Source organism: Podarcis muralis, chromosome 5 (genome assembly GCF_964188315.1).
Source record: "Podarcis muralis chromosome 5, rPodMur119.hap1.1, whole genome shotgun sequence".
Taxonomy (NCBI): domain Eukaryota; kingdom Metazoa; phylum Chordata; class Lepidosauria; order Squamata; family Lacertidae; genus Podarcis; species Podarcis muralis.
The window spans coordinates 99,402,282-99,420,781 of NC_135659.1; the positions used below are offsets into that span (position 1 = coordinate 99,402,282).

At 46.6% G+C, this 18,500-nt stretch overlaps 2 protein-coding genes across 7 annotated transcripts in view; both read left to right on the top strand.

Annotated features, from left to right (window-relative positions):
- The first annotated feature begins 499 nt into the window (after nucleotides 1-499).
- Nucleotides 500-15,460, top strand: MAPRE1 (microtubule associated protein RP/EB family member 1). 3 transcript variants are annotated; one of them, XM_028735634.2, is made up of 7 exons: nucleotides 500-643; nucleotides 3,034-3,157; nucleotides 6,643-6,788; nucleotides 8,945-9,152; nucleotides 10,049-10,167; nucleotides 11,072-11,224; nucleotides 12,493-15,460. In XM_028735634.2, exons 2-7 carry the CDS (start codon nucleotides 3,037-3,039, stop codon nucleotides 12,547-12,549), a joined length of 804 nt encoding a protein of 267 aa, XP_028591467.1. In that variant the 5' UTR covers nucleotides 500-643; nucleotides 3,034-3,036; the 3' UTR covers nucleotides 12,550-15,460. The 3 variants fall into 3 exon arrangements, with proteins under 3 accessions (XP_028591467.1, XP_028591468.1, XP_077785596.1); XM_028735635.2 differs by lacking the exon at nucleotides 500-643 and adding an exon at nucleotides 672-775; XM_077929470.1 differs by lacking the exon at nucleotides 500-643 and adding an exon at nucleotides 1,909-1,933.
- A 607-nt stretch (nucleotides 15,461-16,067) lies between these two features.
- Nucleotides 16,068-18,500, top strand: part of EFCAB8 (EF-hand calcium binding domain 8) — a 60,692-nt gene continuing 58,259 nt past the window's right edge. The window contains exon 1 of one of the 4 annotated variants that reach the window (XM_028735633.2): nucleotides 16,068-17,855. In XM_028735633.2, the coding sequence (XP_028591466.2) occupies nucleotides 17,758-17,855 (98 nt within the window). In that variant the 5' untranslated portion in view covers nucleotides 16,068-17,757. The remainder of the gene's footprint in view (nucleotides 17,856-18,500) is intronic. The other 3 variants (XM_077929469.1, XM_028735628.2, XM_028735631.2) reach the window with 3 other exon arrangements.

Below are 18,500 nucleotides of genomic sequence, written 5' to 3' on the forward strand. Positions count from 1 at the left end.
GATATCAGTGCGCCCCTCGGGGCACGCTGGGAAATGTAGTCCCTGCTGCGTGAGGGGGGCGCTGTTAAGAGTCGACGGCTGAGGAAGCCGCGGGCGCTTTCTTGAAGCGCCTCTCCGGACGCGCAGGCAGGGAGCGTTCACACGCGCAGACCTGACACGCGTTACAAAAACCAGCCGTCATAAAGTCTCTGAGCAGAATTGGGCACAAAGTGGGCGTGGTCCTCTGAGGGAAACAGAAAATGTTAGATTTATAGAATTTAAGGGAGGCCGAGGGTCATCTAGTCCACCCCCCTGTAATGCAGGAATTTTGAGCCGAACGCGGGACTCGAACCCACGACCCTGAAGCTCGTTGCTTTGTGAAAGGAGGCGGGGTCGTCACGCGCTTTTCCCCACCGCCGCGCCCATTGGCCAGCCGCTCTGTCTTTCAAGCCGGGAGGCGGGCCAGAAACGCCGTCTCTCAGCAACGGAGGGCGGGCTTGGAAACCGACCCCGCCTCTTCCGCTCGGGAAGCCCCTCCCCGCGGCCGTACGCGCCTCTCCTTCCTCTTTCCTCCCCCGAAGTGACGTCAGCCCGCCGGCGTAGCCGCGTGACGCTATATCCCGGGCGAGGCGGGCGGGGCCGGTTTGAACGGCGAGCGACTGAGGTAACGGGCTCTGAGGGCGCGGCGGCGGCGAAGGAGACGGAGACCCGTCCGTCCCTCCGTCCTTCCGTTGGGGGCGGCTGAGGAGAAAGGGAGGGCGGCGGGCGGCTCGGCTGGGCCTGGCCAGGCGGCGAGGCGAGTCTGAGGCGGGCCGGGCCCCGCCCTCCTAGCTCCGGCCGCGACCGAAAGGCCGCGTCTGGCGCGGGGTGGGGGCGGGGTGGGGAAGAGAACCTTCCGCGTGCTATTTGCATATGCAGATGAGTGCGGTTTTTATGCAAATAGGCCAGCGCTTCTTTTCGGTCTCCGTCTCCGCCCGCCTGCCGGTGGGTGGCGGGGGGGGGGGGGACGACCCCGGAATGGGACCCGCCCCGGGGACCGGGCCAGGCGGGAGGCTGACTTGGGGGCGGCCTCGCTCCGCCGGCGTGTTTCCCCCCCGGGGATCTTGGGCTCGCCGGCTCCCATCGCCACGATGATGATGATGAGGGGGCAGGCGTAGGTCCTGCCCCGTCTAGAGGACCTCTGGGTTCCCCGCACTTGAGAGGATAGGTCGGTTGCGGAAATGTCGGGGACCCCCCTGGCAAGGAACGGGGGGCACTTGCCCAGCAGAGCCCTCTTTGCAAGGGTCCCACCCCGTCGACCTCGCCCTCTCGCTCAGCCTTGGCCTAGTTTGCTCCTCCAAGCTTTTCTGGTCCTGAAAAGAGCACATAGCTACTCATTTTTGGCCCCCGATCAAGGCTTGTTCCCTCCCACTCAGGGGGAACTCGAGTTTCACGGGCAATTCACGTGCCTGGGACGGGGCCGGGGGTGTCCGGCCACTTCCCCTGTAAGAAGGTAAAAGGGAACCGTAGCACAGGTGCGCCTGCAGAGACTCCCGGAGGTGTTTCTGGGAAACTCTCCCCTCCAGGATGCTTCCTGAAGCAGCAATGCCACATTTTTTATCTGGAAAGCAGAGCTCGCCCAAGCCTGTGTGGAACACGATCCTTAGGTTGGGGTTGCTCTCCTGTTCATAAAATAGATACGCATCTGATCTTCCAAATACAGTCATACCTCATGTTACGTTTGCTTCCTGTTACGTTCTTTCAGGTTATGTCCTGCCACAACCCAGAAGTACCGGAAAGGGTTACTTCCGGGTTTCAGCATTCGCGCATGCGCAGACGCACAAAATGATGTCGTGAGCATGCGCAGAAGCGGCGAATCGCAACCTGCGCATGTGCAGATGCGCCGCTGCAAGTTGCGCTCACTCTTTTCATGTTGCAAATGGGCCTCCGGAATGGATCCCGTTTGCAACCAGAGGTACCATTGTAATCCCTGCCATTGTAGTGAATGCAGCCTCATTATATGGCCTGCTAAACCAAAGTGACTGGCTAGGCCCTTAGAGTTCATTGCCAGTACAGTGGTACCTTGGGTTACATACGCTTCAGGTTACAGATTCCGCTAACCCAGAAATAGTACCTCGGGTTAAGAACTTTGCTTCAGGATGAGAACAGAAATCATTATCCAGCGGCAGCGGGAGGCCCCATTAGCTAAAGTGGTGCTTCAGGTTAAGAACAGTTTCAGGTTAAGAACGGACCTCCTGGACGAATTAAGTACTTAACCCGAGGTACCACTGTATTAGGAGGATGTCTGCTTTGCTATGTCTTTCTGAACCAGACTGTGTTTGATTTATTTTGACCACACAAGTTAAATTTCATTAGTGCAAAAACACCTTGCCATGAAACATGCCCTCTCTTGAAACAGCTGCTTCAGACTTCATATTGGGCATAAAAATGCACCAATGCGCTGCATTTTGCCATCTCCTCCTCTTCCTCCAGTGTTCAGAATCTACCACTAAACTTTCCTGTGACATGTATTTGCCTAAAATGAAGCACCTCATCTTCCTTGAAGACCCAGTGCATCCATTCAGCCTTTCCTAATCTCTTTTGCCTCTTCGTTTAGTTATTATTCATCTCTGAGTTCTTCTTAAATCTCATCTCTACTCTTTTATCTATTTTGTGGAAAGAGAATGGGCATTAATGGTAAAAGAGAATGTTTCTGAGCCAGTTGTTAAATTGAATGGGTTACAGTACTCTTCCCTGCAGTGGATCGTTATGCCTATTGCAGTATATTTCCTGGTACAATAAAGTAAGTTTACTTGCTGTGCCTGAGTGTGAGTACAGCATTTGCATCCAGCTATGTATAAATATAGTCTCATCACATTACTCAGACAGTAGATTTCTGATAAATAACCAGACTGTCTCCAGTAAACGTTTTACTAAGGAGGTGGCCTATATCCAACAGATGTGACTGTGCTCTTGATGTCTGGAAAAAGGCTTCCTTGGAGCATGAGATGTGCAGGTGCTGGTTCACTAGCCTGTGTATAAACGAAATCCCTTCTTGGTTATTTCCCCTTGCAGAAAATGGCCGTTAATGTGTATTCCACTTCGGTGACAAGCGATAACTTGAGTCGACATGACATGCTCGCCTGGATCAATGAGTCCTTACAATTGAACTTGACAAAGATAGAGCAGCTTTGCTCAGGTAAGAAAAGTGCTGAGAGCGGAGGAACTTGCTGCTTGAGGTTTCCAAAGCATTACTATTTTCCTTTGAAAAACCAGTGGTGGGTGCTAGAAGGCTGTCTTGATAGGTTTTTGCTTTGCTTGCCTTGTCTTAACTGCTTCTCATATTGAGTTCAGAATAAATTTCCACAGCCAAGTGAGTACAAATGTTTTTGTGCCTTTCTGTGTAGGGTGTGGCATGCTTGTTTGAACCATCTGCTTTTAATATGTATGCATTTCTACAGGTACATTCAGCTTCTTATCCCTTGCTTGTGGCATGGAAGGGTTTTTGTGGTAGATGCTATATAGCCTTCCAGGTGTTGCTGAACTACAACTCTCTTCAAGCCTAGCAAGCGTGGTCAGTGGTCGGGAATGATGGGAGATGTAGTTTCAGCAGCATCTGAAGCCCAAAATTTCCTCATACCTGTCAGTCGTGCCTTGACTTTCAGCATTGTCTGCACCTTAGTTTCCAAATGCTTAAAGTCTTTACTGCAAAAGTGATGCATCATTTTCTGAACAGAAGCAGGAGCCCAAGTCACATTGATCTTATTGGAAGAATAAATTTTCTTTGCTGATCGGAATCTGCCTCCCACAGCAGTGCTGAGGAAGGTAGATTCCAATAAGCAAACAAAGTTTCTTTTTTTGCAGACGAGATCTACGGGGTTTTAAGGCACACACCAGGCAGAGTAGAGACCCAGATATCCTGCTTAGCCTGATTTCTGTGCTTAGCCTGATTTGGTGCTGAGTCTACTCTTTAAGTGTGTGCCTTAAAGACATGAGGTGTGTGCCTTGAACCTGCATAACTAAAGAGCAAAGCCATGGCCTTGCAGATTGTGCAGGCATAAAGCAGCTTTTACTGCAAAGTAAAGCCCTTTACTCTGCAATGCCAGCTGAGAGGAGGCAAGGGCTTATGCCTTGATATTGCGGGCAGGCGGGAAATGGCCATTTACTTTGCAGTAAAGTGCCGCTTCCTGCCTGCCGGGTCAGCAGGGCAGTGCATTCTCTCTAAACCTTGATCATGTTCTGGAGTTCATACCAGTAAGAGACAAAATATTGATATATCATCCATCTCTAGCAGAGATGTAGCCAGTGGAACAATCTGAATCCATCTGGGCTCCATGCCTGAATTCCAACGTGGGCCACCTCTGTTTAAGGGAATTTCTAAGCTTTGCAGAAGATAAAACTAGGTTCTGTTTTTGCAAATCCTATATTAATCCCTGTGGAAGGTTGCCTGGTGTTAGCAATGCTTGCACAAGACTTCTGCACTGTGGATAAACCTCAAAGGAGATGAATCCATAGTGATGGTAGCAGAGCTTCTGTGTTGCAAAGCTGTAATGCTGCTTGTTTGTTTTGTTTTTGTTTTTAATGTTAAACTGAGTTTGTGGACTTGTAATGTACAGTACAAATAGGAAAAGCAAAGGGAGAATGAGGCATATCTTAGTGCAGACACAGTAATTGTTGAAGATCTAGGAGGGCTTTCAAGTCACATCTGAATTAGGAACTACACAGTGCAGGCAGTGATGGTCATTGTGAAAAATTGTTTGATGGAAAAGAAGGGTATAAAGAATGGGATAAGTGAATACATGGCCGGGCAAATGTACTGAGAGGGTTAATACATAACATTTATTACCTGCAATGGGGAGCAGTGCTGCCCTCATCTATGGCTACATGTGTGCTGTTGAGGGGGTACTGATGATGAGCTCAGAGTGAAGAAAAATTGGCACTAAGATAAAAATTCTGCTTTGAAGTGGAAAAATAAAGTGTTGTGTTAATTTTGGAGTAGTCAACTTGATGGCTGCCGCAGAACAGAAGTCATTGAGGAAGCAATAGGATCAAGATGTAAGGAATTGGGAACTGAGGAATTCTCATTCTTGAAGGTTAACAGTCATTGAGTAATCACAATAAAATCTTCTAGATTCATCAGGGTGATCGGAAACACCTTTGTTATGCTTGAGGAGAACTAGACTTTGAGAGATGTTGTCCTTAATGGTTATTTGCAGTCTGCTTTAACTACCATTCTCCTGTACTGTCTGAAGCAAACTGGTCAGTCACAGTAATTTCCTCATTGTACCACCTGTGGAGCTTTGTTAACACAACAAAAAAAAATGCAGCAAGTGAAGTGATTTTTCAGAAGCCATGAGTAAGCGTAACATAACAGTCATGCATAACAATCACCTCATGTTGTGATTCCATTGAATTTGTTTTCAACTCCTGAAGTATTTTGCTTTTGGGGAAGGCTGACATCCTTATGAGAATGCGGAAGGGCAGCTATGCTTTGTCTATCATTTTATCTGTGCACAACTTGGAGAATTCTTTTTCATTCAAGCCGCTTATAAATAAATTTCCTAGTGTAGGTAATATTCCATGTGGAATGTGCCCACTCTGTTTAGGTACAGGGAATGTTACAGTTCGAGATGCTAAAGTTCCATGCCACCTTCCTGCAGAAGATGTCTGCTTTTTCTATTGTGGTATCTGTTCTCTTAGAATCTGTGACTGACTATGATCATGGGCTTGATTTAAGTGTTAAGGTGTTGGGAGAAGTGGAAATGTTGGCGCCTGCATATTCCACAGTAACAGGTTCTCAGCAATGAGGTAGCTGTTCAGTAGCAATATTGCAGGCTTATAGCACCGCCTTTACTTAGCATGTGTTGAATAAGGGCTGTTGCTTGGACATGTCCCAGTTTGTGGGGAGCAGCTGAATGCCAATGATAATAGGGCAGGGGCCAGCAAACTTTTTCAGCAGGGGCCGGTCCACTGTCCTTCAGACCTTGTGGGGGGCTGGACTATATTTTGGGGGGGAAATGAACAAATTCCTCTGCCCCACAAATAACCCAGAGATGCATTTTAAATAAAAGCACACATTCTACTCATGTAAAAACACGCTGATTCCCAGACCGTCTGCAGGCCGGATTTAGAAGGCGACTGAGCCGGATCTGGCCCCTGGGCCTTAGTTTGCCTACCCATGTAATAGGGTATATCTGTCCCTGAACGAAGGGTGGTTGTCTTATTGTGGCAGTAGCATGGGTTGAGGAAAGGCGCCTCTTGCTAAAGCAAGCCAAGAGACAAAATTATTGTCACAGCTTGGAAGTGTTTGTCCATAATGCCATGCAGTGTGTTGACTAGTGACTTGTCAGTGGTCTGGTTTTGCTAACCAGAAACTGTAAAGGCGGTAGAGCTCATGATCTCCCCTGTCTTATTTGTTGAATTGGGTGGGAGATGGGGGAATGGATTTTCTTGCAAAACTTTGTTAACAAAAGTGACTGCTCTAAGGGTTTGCAATCCCAGAGACAGCTGTAGTGGATGTCTGGTCATACTGCACTCCCACAGGCTTGTTGAAATGTGTTTGCAGGAGGGCGATTGCTGCTGTTGTGAATATGCTAGCATTTCTATTACTTCTTGTCTTTGTTGCGTCCCACTTGCTCGAGTTCAGTTTTTCACAAGTGTGCCTGTTTTTATTTATCTTTTCAGGTGCTGCTTATTGTCAGTTTATGGATATGCTGTTCCCTGGTTCTGTAACACTGAAGAAAGTAAAATTCCAGGCAAAGTTGGAACATGAATACATCCAAAACTACAAGGTCCTACAAGCAGGTTTTAAACGAATGGGTGTTGACAAAGTAAGCTCTTTTGTCTTGGAATGCACTTGCTTTGAATCACCTTTATAGAAAAATGCAGTTTTCAGGATGCTGGCTTAAAATATTCCTTTTCTTTTACAGTCTTGGTGTTGCTTTTGTCCTAAATTGCTGGTCTTTTCTGCTGCCACTCATCAGGCATTGTTCACTTGCTTAGCTTCTCATTAAAAGTTGATAAATCAGGGGTTCTATCACCTCACAGTATTGGTCAGCCTAAACTGGGTGCATTTCTTCAGATAATGCTGAATCCCATCTGCTTTCAACTAACCATATCTTGTTCTCAGTTGCAGTTCTTGTCTTTTAAAGCTATTTCCCTGATTTGTACAGAAAAGATCTATAAATACAATAGTCACTGTTGAATTAAAACTATTTTTTGGTTGTAAAATATGCTTCCCTCCACCAACCCAGCACACACATGGCTTCCAAAACTGTGTAAGAACAGATGCATTTTGATGCCCCACAGGAGGAAATTGGTGGGAGAAAAGAGCACTTTGTAGCAGAGAAATGTCTGTGGGGGGAAAGCACCTTCCTCTAAGCTGCTTTTCTTTAGGAAAAAAAATAAGCTGTTGAGCTTTCGTTAGGGCATGTGTGATATGCCAAGTAGGCCCTTTTTGTACCGATGAAAATAGCAATGGAAGACTGCTGGCTTCCCCATGAGGGCTGAGGATAGTTTGCACCATCTCAGCCCACCCTGACTCAGCCCACTACCAAAGGCTAAATGGTTCCATTTTCTAAAGGTTTCTGGCACTTTTCCTTTTGTATCAGTTATGCAGAACATGGAAGGCTGTGTGCCAACCAACTCTGAAATGATTTGTGGCCTCAGGAGAAAATTCCAAATCCCCTTTCCTACCTCACTCTGTAAAAATCTGTTTTAACATTGTACTCTGTTTTTCCAGACATACACATAAACTATACCAGTATACAGACATACCTCGGGTTAAATATGCTTCAGCTTGAGCATTTTCAGGTTACGCTCTGCAGCGACCCGGAAGTAACGGAGCGCATTACTTCTGGGTTTCGCCGCTCGCACATGCACAGACGCCGAAAATGACATCACGCGCATGCACGGAAGCGGCAAAACGTGCGTGCGCATTCGCGTGTTACATTCTACTCAGGATGCGAACGGGGCTCTGGAACGGATCCCGTATGCATCCAGAGGTACCACTGTACATGTGGAAAAGCAGCTATGGTGAACCTCTGGCTCACAGGCTTAATTAGACCCACCAGGCCATTTGGGGCCAGCCTTGCCCACCTGTCCGCTACGTGATGTCATATGGTATTGAATTTGGTGCTTTACCCTGGTGTGCTGCTTTCAGCCGCAGTTGGATTCACTTGGGGCTAGACAGGGAAGAGGTGCAGAGACCTCTGTGGTGGGGAAAGAATAAGAGGTAGAGGAGAGTACAGGGAGACTGTGGTTGATGGTGGTGGAGAGAAAGGCAGATTGAGTTTAATCATAATTTAAAATTGCATTACAGTGGAACCTCGGGTTGTGAACGTGATCCATGCAGGAGGCATGTTCGCAACCCACAGCGCCACGTCTGCGCACGCACGGGTTGCAATTTGGCGCTTCTGCACATGCGCGAAGCGTGATTGCCGAAACCCAGAAGTAACCTGTTCCGGTACTTCCAGGTTCGGCGCCGTGTGCAACCTGAAAATGCATAACCTGAAGCGTCTGTAACCCGAGGTACCACTGTATTTTAAATTATCACTTTAAAATTACCAATTGCACCTGACTTTAAAGCAGAAAAATGGCAGAATAGCATATTCAAACATGTACAGTGTGTATTGAAGATTGCAGGTAAGAGGCTGACAGGGCCAAAAGAACATCAGACACAATTGTTGCATCACAATTTTTAAACTCTGAATGGGATAGAATATTATAAAAACAGGCTTTCCTTGTTGTAACATTATTTTGATATCATTCCCGTGCTTGCTTCCTCATTGGTGTTCTGCATGCACTCCAGAGTTTGTTGGAATATGACCTCTGTGCAGAAAAACTTGGGCCTACCTATTCTCTCCTGGCTCATGTTTCTGGAGGAATCTCATGAACTGGAGCTGGCAAGTTCTGTCCACTCATCTCAGAAACATCTTGAGTGTTTTGTTTTTCTCATTGGACTAAATATACTTCTCTCTCCCCTCAGATAATTCCGGTGGACAAATTAGTGAAAGGAAAATTCCAGGATAATTTTGAATTTGTTCAGTGGTTCAAAAAATTCTTTGATGCAAACTACGATGGGAAAGACTATGACCCTGTGGCAGCTCGGCAAGGCCAGGAGACAGCCCCAGCCCCTGCTCTTGTCGTACCCCTGCTCAACAAACCCAAAAAGAATCTTAGCTCTACTGGCACAGGTAAGGCAACCTGTTGACAAATCTGTCTGGCCAGGCTAGCTTTGTGGTTCAGGGCTCTCATAATCGGATGCCTTCGCGTTGTGTGTTGGGTGAGGGGCTTGCGGGATCCAGATTCTGTGGCTGCTTTTGCCCAGAGGCTGCTAGCAAGGAACCTGAGGATTGGGTGGCAGCCTAGAGAGGAAGTCTCTGTTGGAGGCAGAGACTTGCTGTTGCGTGCTCTGTCTCCTCATGCCTCTTGTGCCAGTATGAATACATAGCATGAGCGTCCACGTGCCATCCAGGTTCACATCTGGAGATATGCTTAGCACTGAGAGGTGGTGCAGGGTTGTGCTTGTGTGCAGATGTGTTCACACTCTGGCACTTGCACAGCCCTTTTAATGTATGCCTGCGAGTCATTGTTGAAATCCAGGCTGTTGTTGAAATTTGTCGCTTCCTATATTTCACAAGGGTGTGCCGGTCTCCAGACAGGAAACAAACACCCTCTGCTTGAGACTGCCCTTTAATCCTGCTCCTCCCCAGCAGGAAGGGGATTGCCTTGTGTCTTACCTGTGACCAGGTGCTCCTAATCTGGTGGTATACTGTGTGATTCAGTTCAGCGTATAACAGCTAGAAATGCTTTCCTTTTGTAGATCACAGTTTTGTGGGGACTCAAGAACTGAAGGCAGCAAGAGTAGAGCGCCCTGCTTCCTTACAGAAAGCGGTTGTAAAGCCTGTGTTCGGTACTAAGCACTTAACAGGGAGATGGCATTCTTTGAGGCTGTAGGGTTAAGGTGCTTTCCTGCACACGGGATGGTACGCTTTGGGTGCTGTCTCACTTTAGTTGGCTAATATGTGGAGCACAGGTGTGTGTGGAATGGGCATTTTGGAACTGCAGCTAATACCCTTCTGTGTTGCAGCTCCAGCGAGGCCCATGGTTGCACAGAGAACAACAGTGGCTAATAAAACTGGACCTGCGATGGTTAAAAAGGCTCCTGGAGGAATTGGGGAAGAAGAGTCGGCTGAACTGATCCAGCAGGTGGGCTTCCAGCAAGTAGGCTGCACCGATCAACAGAGGCTCCCGGCATGGGCTGTCTTGACTCTCAAATGCACTGCAGTGTATTATCACAAAGTAACATGATTGTGGGAGAGATACCTTGGCGTTTTCTGTGCTGATCACGTCTTTGTAATGGAGATGTGAACAGTATTGTTAGACATCGGGCCAGATTCAGCTAAGTGGTTGCGCTCTTAGAAGCCAGCACAAGTACTGCTAGTGCAACAGTACTCCCCTTTGCCTCCACCCCCATGCGCTCCCCAAATCTTATTGGGAGGATCAGGGACCCCCCCCCCCCCAGAATAGCACATAGGGGGAGAAGTAAGATTGTTCTACCTGACAAGCAAAAATGCCTTAGCGTGACATTGAATTCCACCCATAATCTACATTCATGAGCTATAGACTCCAAATGTGTAGCGGAAGAGAGTTGTTGGCAGTGGTTATGTTGCTCAAATTGGTCTTGGTAAGTAGAACCACATGATATGGTGACTGCCCTGGCTGCCTTACAGATGTTGCTTTGGGACTGGACCTTGGTGAGGTTGTTTCCACGACATTCTTACCACAAGAGTTGTGCTGAAAACTGCTGCTTAAACTGCCTACCCATTACATTGCACACCATTGGTTCATCTAACTTAAGAGGAGTACAGTGTTGCTTAAAACCTCAAAACATACAAAGTTGTCTCTTAGTTACCCACCCACAAAAATTGCTTGCATTTCATTGGTAGAGCAACATTGCAATGCAATCCTATGCACATCTACTTGGTAACAAGCCCTATTGAGTTTAATGAGACTTAAGATTGCAGCCTTAAATGTGCAAGCCCTCCCCTTTGTTCCTTCTTGGGCACAAGCATTTTCTCTGTAAGAAGCACTGTGAATTGTTCTCTGGCAGATCAATGTATTAAAGATGACTGTGGAAGATTTGGAGAAGGAAAGAGACTTCTACTTTGGAAAACTGAGGAACATTGAGCTGATCTGTCAGGAGAATGAAGGAGAGAGTGACCCTGTTCTTCAAAGGATTGTGGAGATTCTTTATGCCACGGATGTAAGTATCTGGTGAATGCTTCCCCCAATTTCTGGCTTAGACATTCCAGATTATGCCTATGCTTGCTCCTGCAGCAGCATTTGGGACACAGTTAGGAAGATCCCTCCTGTGCAAACCCCACTGAGAAGTTCAGCTCCTCAACCACGCATAAGTATTCCTGTACAGTTTTCACTGGTTTCAGTGGGGGTTATTTAACTATTATTTTAAAATAATAATATACCATTTTTCATTTAAAAACCACAAAGTGGTATACAGCACAGTACAAAAATTACAAGACCAACACCTAAACAATAACCATGTAGATACTAAAACCCAAACAAACAGACTGGTGTTAATTGTTAGCAGAGACTTGGGAATAAATGAGTTTTCAGCAGGTGCCAAAATACTATTCATATAAGCGCCCAGCATAATTCAGAAAGGAGGTGGTTCCGTGGAGTGGGCGCCACAACAGAAAAGGTGTCCTTCTCACCCACTTTACAAAAAAGGCAAAGTGGCAAATGCAAAATGTGCAGATTTTGCAGGGAAGCTTATGTAAGACTCTTCTTGTGTAGAACCCACAGCCGGCCACTCATTAAGGATTCACTGTGTTGTCAGTTTGCAGTACAATGCCCAGGCTAGGCCTCTTGTGCCATTAGGATACAGTGGTGCCTCGCAAGACGAAAAGAATCCGTTCCACGATTCTCTTCGTCTAGCGGTTTTTTCGTCTTGCGAAGCAACCCTATTAGCGGATTAGCGCTATTAGCGGTTTAGCGGATTAGCAGCTATTAAAGGCTTAGCGGCTTAGCTGCTAAAAGGCTATTAGCGGCTTAGCGGCTTAGGAAAAGGGGGGGGAAGGGAAATCGCAAGACTTGCAAGACGTTTTCGTCTTGCGAAGCAAGCCCATAGGGAAAATCATCTTGCGAAGCAACTCAAAAACGGAAAACCCTTTCGTCTAGCGGGTTTTCCGTCTTGCGAGGCATTCGTCTTGCGGGGCACCACTGTAGGACTCTTGTGCCATTAGCAACTGCATGGCAGGCAGAAATTCAGTAGATTAAACCTCTTTTGAGTATGCAATTTTGAGGAAAGACACAGTACTCTCTCTAATTTTATGTTACACCGTGGCAGCCATTTTGTGACTGGTGCCCACAGTGCACTTAAAAAATCTCAGTGTGCCCACTGGTTTAGAAAGGTTGGCAACCCCTGTTCTAAGGGAAGGTGGCACCCTGCCTTTGCCCGCTGTTCCTTGCTGATTAATGCAGTGGTCTCTGCATCTCTGTTTTCCCTTTCAGGAAGGTTTTGTCATACCAGATGAAGGAGCGCCACCAGAGGAGCAAGAGGAGTATTAGTGGTCCACCGACTGTACCAGCAGAGCAGCAATAGCAGAATTCAGAAATCAGCTTTCCCCAATCATGTGCTTAAAATACTCCATTTTATTCTTTTCATAAGTAAAAAGTACCTCTTGAAGTGCACTTTGCGTAAGTTTTAATACTTTCCCCCCCTCCAATGGGTTTAATTTGAGAGCTCTTTTCTCACTTTTGTAGCAGAGCAGTATTAACATCTAGTTGGTGTAATTTGGAAGCAAGGGGTTGAATATTCGGAGTTTGCAGAGTTGCTTGGTTGCTGGTAAGGCACTGATTTGTGGAGAGTTTGCTGTACTGTTTTTCTTTTCTTTTTGTGGGCTGTGGGGAGTATGTAGTGGAGCAATTTCAGGATTGACTTTTTCGCAGGAAGGTTGAGCAAATATGAGATGTGTTCTGCAATTAAAGAGATGCCTTAAGGGGGCTTAAAATGTGCTTCCAGATGCCAAATTGAAGTAATGTGATGAGAGATTTTGTGTGTTCTATATTGGGGTTTGAGCATCTGGCTTTCTTGTTTTGGAAGGACTTGCTTGGCGCCTCAAGTCAGTAAGGGCTCTGTAAGGGGTAATTAGAACAGCCCAGTATCTATTCAGAGCTGCCCTCCTGATCACTGACTGTCGTAAGGGGGAAAGACTTTACTGTATGTAGCCTATTGCAAGACTAGAATGCGTAAGATACGGATGTGCTTGAAGGCCTGTACTGTACTGTGGCCAATGGCATGTGGTGTCTTCCAAACCAAAAAGGCTATCCCTTTTAAAACTCTTCACCCAATTCGCAGCCTGCATCCAGTCCCCTCCCTCACCCACCAGCTGCTTTTGTGTCTCTGGTCCATTGAATTTTGTGGGTCCTATTCCTCTCTGCGCCCCCTTCCTCCTCCTCTTCCAAGCCTGCTGACTAAACTGTATTGATTTGGGTAGTTTTGTTTTGCAGTGCTGCACTGAGGCCAGTCTTGATCTCCAGACTGTCTCTCTGTTTGTGTGTGTCCTCCTTGAGTTAGCCTCCCAACGTTTAAGCCTTTGCCAGTGCTCCTGGCAAAGAACACTGATTGGTGTGCATTAAATAGGAAATCCAATATTGCAGAAAATACAGTGCTCAGATGAGTCTCGATTACAGTATTTCATACTTGACCCTGTCCCTCTTACGTGGAGCAAATCCCGCCCACCTACCCCCCCTGTCGATTGCTGCTCTTTGGGGAGGGCCCTCTTGAGATCTTGCCCACAGCCACAGCTGAGACTGAGCCTCTGGGCTTGGTGTGCTCTTGTTCATTTGCTTCCAGTGGTTATGTGTTCTAAATGTGTGTAGAAAGCAAAGCATTTTATGGTAACTGTTGTGTAGTGCATGAATCCCTATGGAAATTCAGAGGAAGACCCAAATTCATCAAATGCCAAAAAAAGCAAGCCATTATTTAAAACATCAGAGGTGCTATTTCTCTTGTGGCCTTCTAGATACTTTGTGCCCTAAACCATATTCCACCCAGACTCCTCTTGACAGGGTTTTTTTCTACTTTTAAACAGTTTCTAAATAAAGTTCTGTTATTTCAAGAATGCATCTGTCTGCTGGAGTGTCATGTTCTTGTGGGTCTGGTTCTGTTCTGGGCCCCCAGAGATCCCAGTTTCTTTGCTTGGAAGTTGCCCAGCATCAGATTGCTACTAAGGGCACCGCACTGCAACCCTGTGGACACAATTTGTACCAATTTTGTGAAAGAACGTCTTGAGGATGAGCTCCAGAGTGTTCCTCCCGATATCCCTTGCTAGCAATAGGGTTGTTCAACAAAAGTTGCTGTGACTCTGTGTGCTTGCTCTGTGGCGGCTTGCTGCCCGCGAAACACCGGGTTACCTTATTACTCATGTAGATAGTTCTGTCTGTGTGTTGCCAGTGTCTTTGACAAGCAGCCTCATGTAGAGGCAGTTGCTTGCTGTGATGTCTTATCACATGTTAAACTTTTTGAGTGCCTGCACAGATGGGCAATGGAGGCTGCTTGTTCCGCGAGACAACTCTTCATTTATAACTGCCCAAGATACCTTCTCTGGTTCTGAAGACTACTATAAGAGTAACAGCACTTTGCAAATGATACGTAATGATCCACTGAAGTTAGCTGGGGGTTTAAAAATGACACACCAAATCTTTTTGCTGTTTGGCTTCCTGCACACGTGAAGGAAAATGTATTGTCTGCAAGGTATTGATGCTCTGATAGTAGGAGGCTCCGCCTAGTTCATACCTATCTCACAAGGACAACATCATTATTTTGGCTGTGTTTGTGCCACAGGGTTGTCTTTGCTGAAGGGGGGGTGGAGGGAGAGAGGCAGGTGGGTCAGTTTACCTGGTGAACTGTGACAATCTCAGTTGCTGTCCTAGAGATGATGCCTTTATGGCATCGTACAGTTGATGTTTGCTGTGTCTTCACCAGAATAAGATACCTAATCTGGCGTGTAGCAGCTTCACGTGTAGAACTCCCACTTTTTGGCCAGAGAAGTGTTGAGATTTTAATGAGTTGCGTATAATATGTAAGAAGTCTTCATTGTGTCATCTGGACCAAGAACTGCCACAACCTCTCCTCCCAAAATGATAGTAAATCTGCTCTTCTGGTACAGTACCTGATGCAAAGTCCTCTCCTGCTGAAAGGATCCTTTCATTTGGGGAAAAATAAAAATGCAAGCAAGCCTGCCTTAATCTTGGCCTTTTTTGAAGATGTGTGGAAGGCAGACTAAATAGAACAACCAAAAACTAAGACATGGACCTCTCTGTACCCCACAGCGTACGTCTGGTCTTGCAAGTGGGCTTGCAGGATATCTTTTCTTAACTCTTGTTGTTCAGTCTTGTCAACCTTCTTACTTGCATTGACAATTCTTACTGTAACTGTTCCAAGACTAAAATAAAACTACAAGCATTTCAATTAAAATATTGTCTTCACAGAATCGTGATTTCTCTGGCTGGGTAAAGATTTGTTTGAAACTTGCAGTGTTCAAAGCAGTTTACAGATCGTCGCCCATACAACACTGAAGTAGGTTGTAAATGTTTCCACTCCAGGAATGGAGAGAATTTGGCCACGAGATGCCCATCCTGTTCCCAGTGGCAGAAAGCTAACAGCCAGGTCATGGCCCTTCCTAATGCCAGAGACTTGAGAATTGGCTCTCAAAGGTACTCACTTCCTACCATGATACCCAGTGATTAAATGTAATCTCCCTAAACTAACGGGATTAGCCAGTTCCCTTTTCCCAGCTTTCAAATGGACACAGTACTATTGAATTGGAACACACTTTCTTGAGAGTAAGCCTCCTAGACCACAGTGGGACATGCATAGCCTTTTTTTTCTTAAAGCTTGCTACAGTGGTGCCTCGCAAGACGAAATTAATCCGTTTCGCGAGTCTCTTCGTCTTGCGGTTTTTTCGTCTTGTGAAGCACAGCTATTAGCGGCTTAGCGGCTATTAACGGCTTAGCGGTGCTTAGCGGCTATTAACGGCTTAGCGGCTTTAAGAAAAAGGAAACAAACTTGCAAGAACTCGCAAGACTTTCCTCTTGCGAAGCAAGCCCATAGGGAAATTCGTCTTGCGGAACGACTCAAAAAATGGAAAACCCTTTCGTCTAGCGAGTTTTTCGTCTTGCGAGGCATTCGTCTTGCGGGGCACCACTGTATTCTCCTCCCACTTCTTTTGGCTATCTAGGATTGACACACCTCCATTTAAGAGAGTGAAATGAAGGCACTACATAAAAATGCAGTGCTTTTAGAATTGAAGCCCAGTGCTGGAGAAAAGACCATGCAATAATAGCCTCTGGGAATGTGACACGCCTCACTTTTTTGGGCTGCAACCCACACTCTTCCTGTTGCGGCTTCAAGCTGAGGCAGCCTTCAGAGGTAAACACAATGTACAGGGATGCCCTCACTTAGAGCGCAGGACATCATGAAGTTGCCCCATGAGCATCTCAATCTGTCCTGCACATCCTGGGGGGAACAGAATGCACTTACAGAATCCTACCTATTTCAGAAGGACAGGACTCTCCCTGCTCAATGTACACTCAATAGTTGGGCTCTGTGGTCAACATCTGGACAAGCAACGTTCAAGTTTAGCTAATACTTGGTTTGTAGTCATCCAGGGCAAAGTTCTTCCAGCTGTGATTTCCTAAATAAACGCTCTGCAAAAGAAAAAGGGACCTGCAGTTTGGGAAGTAGGCTTTGGTTGTCCCCGTCTACGGGACGTCCACATTTGCCCTGCCTAATGTGGCAAAGCCGTTTAAAGACTGGAAGAATTCATGGGGACACAAAGTCAATGTGGTGCAGCACTTGAGTGTTTGACTAGATCCTGGGATAACAGGGGTGGTTGGTAGTCAACTAAGTTTTACTCAGGGTAGACCCAAAGAAATTAACGAAACCCACAAAGTTGGGTCTATTAATTTCAATAGGTCTATACTGAGCAGAAATTGAATATCACTAGCAACTGGTATTTGACAGTGGAGGTTAGAGCAAAGCCATTCTGCCTAGTAGTTGCTGATAGCTACTGGAATATTTTTTGCTTTCAGGTTAAGCCCTGCTAAGGCATCTAACACACACACACCAACGTCCCCCAAACCCATCACAACATGGAACCACAATCTATACTAAAATATCTGACCAATACTCTGACTTTCTGTGTCCCTTTTATAATTTGCAAATAACACTTACATTTTTGTGCCCCAGCTCTGATTTCACCTGCTTTCCTTTGTCGTCTGGTTTTACTGAGTGCTCCGGAAGATCATTTCCAACTGGGCTGCTGCATCTCTGCCCCTCTCCCTATGCACGCCCATATGCCCCAAATATCACCTCTCATTTCTGTTTACCAGGAGCTACTCCCCTCTGAAGAAGACACCTACACCACCTCAAAGCCTCCGTTGTAAGCATAATTTTTGGGGGGAAATTCCAGCCTGCCTTTGCCTGTTACCCCCGCACATTCCCTGTCTATTCTGTTCATTTACAGTACTAGTCCTTGAACTCCCACCTCCCACCCTCATCTCAAACCAATTTTTTAAGTGCATGCTTAGCAGAGAGAATTCTAGGCCCCGGCTGTCTCTTCCTGAAGTTCAGTGAAATGAGGTAATCATTCTGAAGCGTGACATCACAGTTGAGTTTATTGGCACTCAAGCGGCTGAATCCTTGCAAGTTGATTGCAGAGTCCTGCAGAGGTTGGATACTAAGCAAGCGGACTGCTGAGCTCTTTGCTGAAGATGGAGGGCAATAGGTATGAAGATAGCAGCACGGAGAGGCCCACAAGTTCCCTGCTGAGCACACCCCGGAAACTCAGCGTCCACCCCTCCGTGAGCTGGTGAGTGTTGGGGCAGGGCCACCGGATCTTTCCCTTAATGTGTTTGTCTGCTCCCAACTTCCTACCTGTGTACCAAGCAGAAATGCAAATTCACATTAAATCAGAATATGCTTATGCGTTTGTTGAAAGGCTCTCCCTTCCCCTTCCAACGCCTGCCTATGTGTGCATGGAGAATGTGCTCTGTGCTCAAGAAGCCTCCCCACCCACTAGACCCAGCTGGCTGGTGGCAGTCCTAAATGTGGATTGTAGGCTATTTGGAGGCAGGGTCCTCTCTGCTGCATGTTTGTTACCCTCTCTGAAGCTCACTGGTAGATAATAAGGTGTCCCTGTGTATTATAGTCACTCCCTGTTTACCTGCTCTCTCTCCCTGATCGAGCTGGGATAGAATGGCTCAGGCAATCCCTGAGGTACTCTGCATCTAAATTATTCAGGGCTTTATAAATTAAGACAAGGGTACTGACAAGCTGGAAGGTGTGCAGAGGGGGGCAGCCAAGATGATCAAGGGTCTGAAAACCAAGCCTTGTGAGGAGCTGTTGAAGGAGCTGGGTGTGTTTAGCTTGGTAAAGAGGAGATATGATAAAAGGTAAAGATACCCCTGACCATTAGGTCTAGTCACGGACGACTCTGGAGTTGCGCGCTCATCTC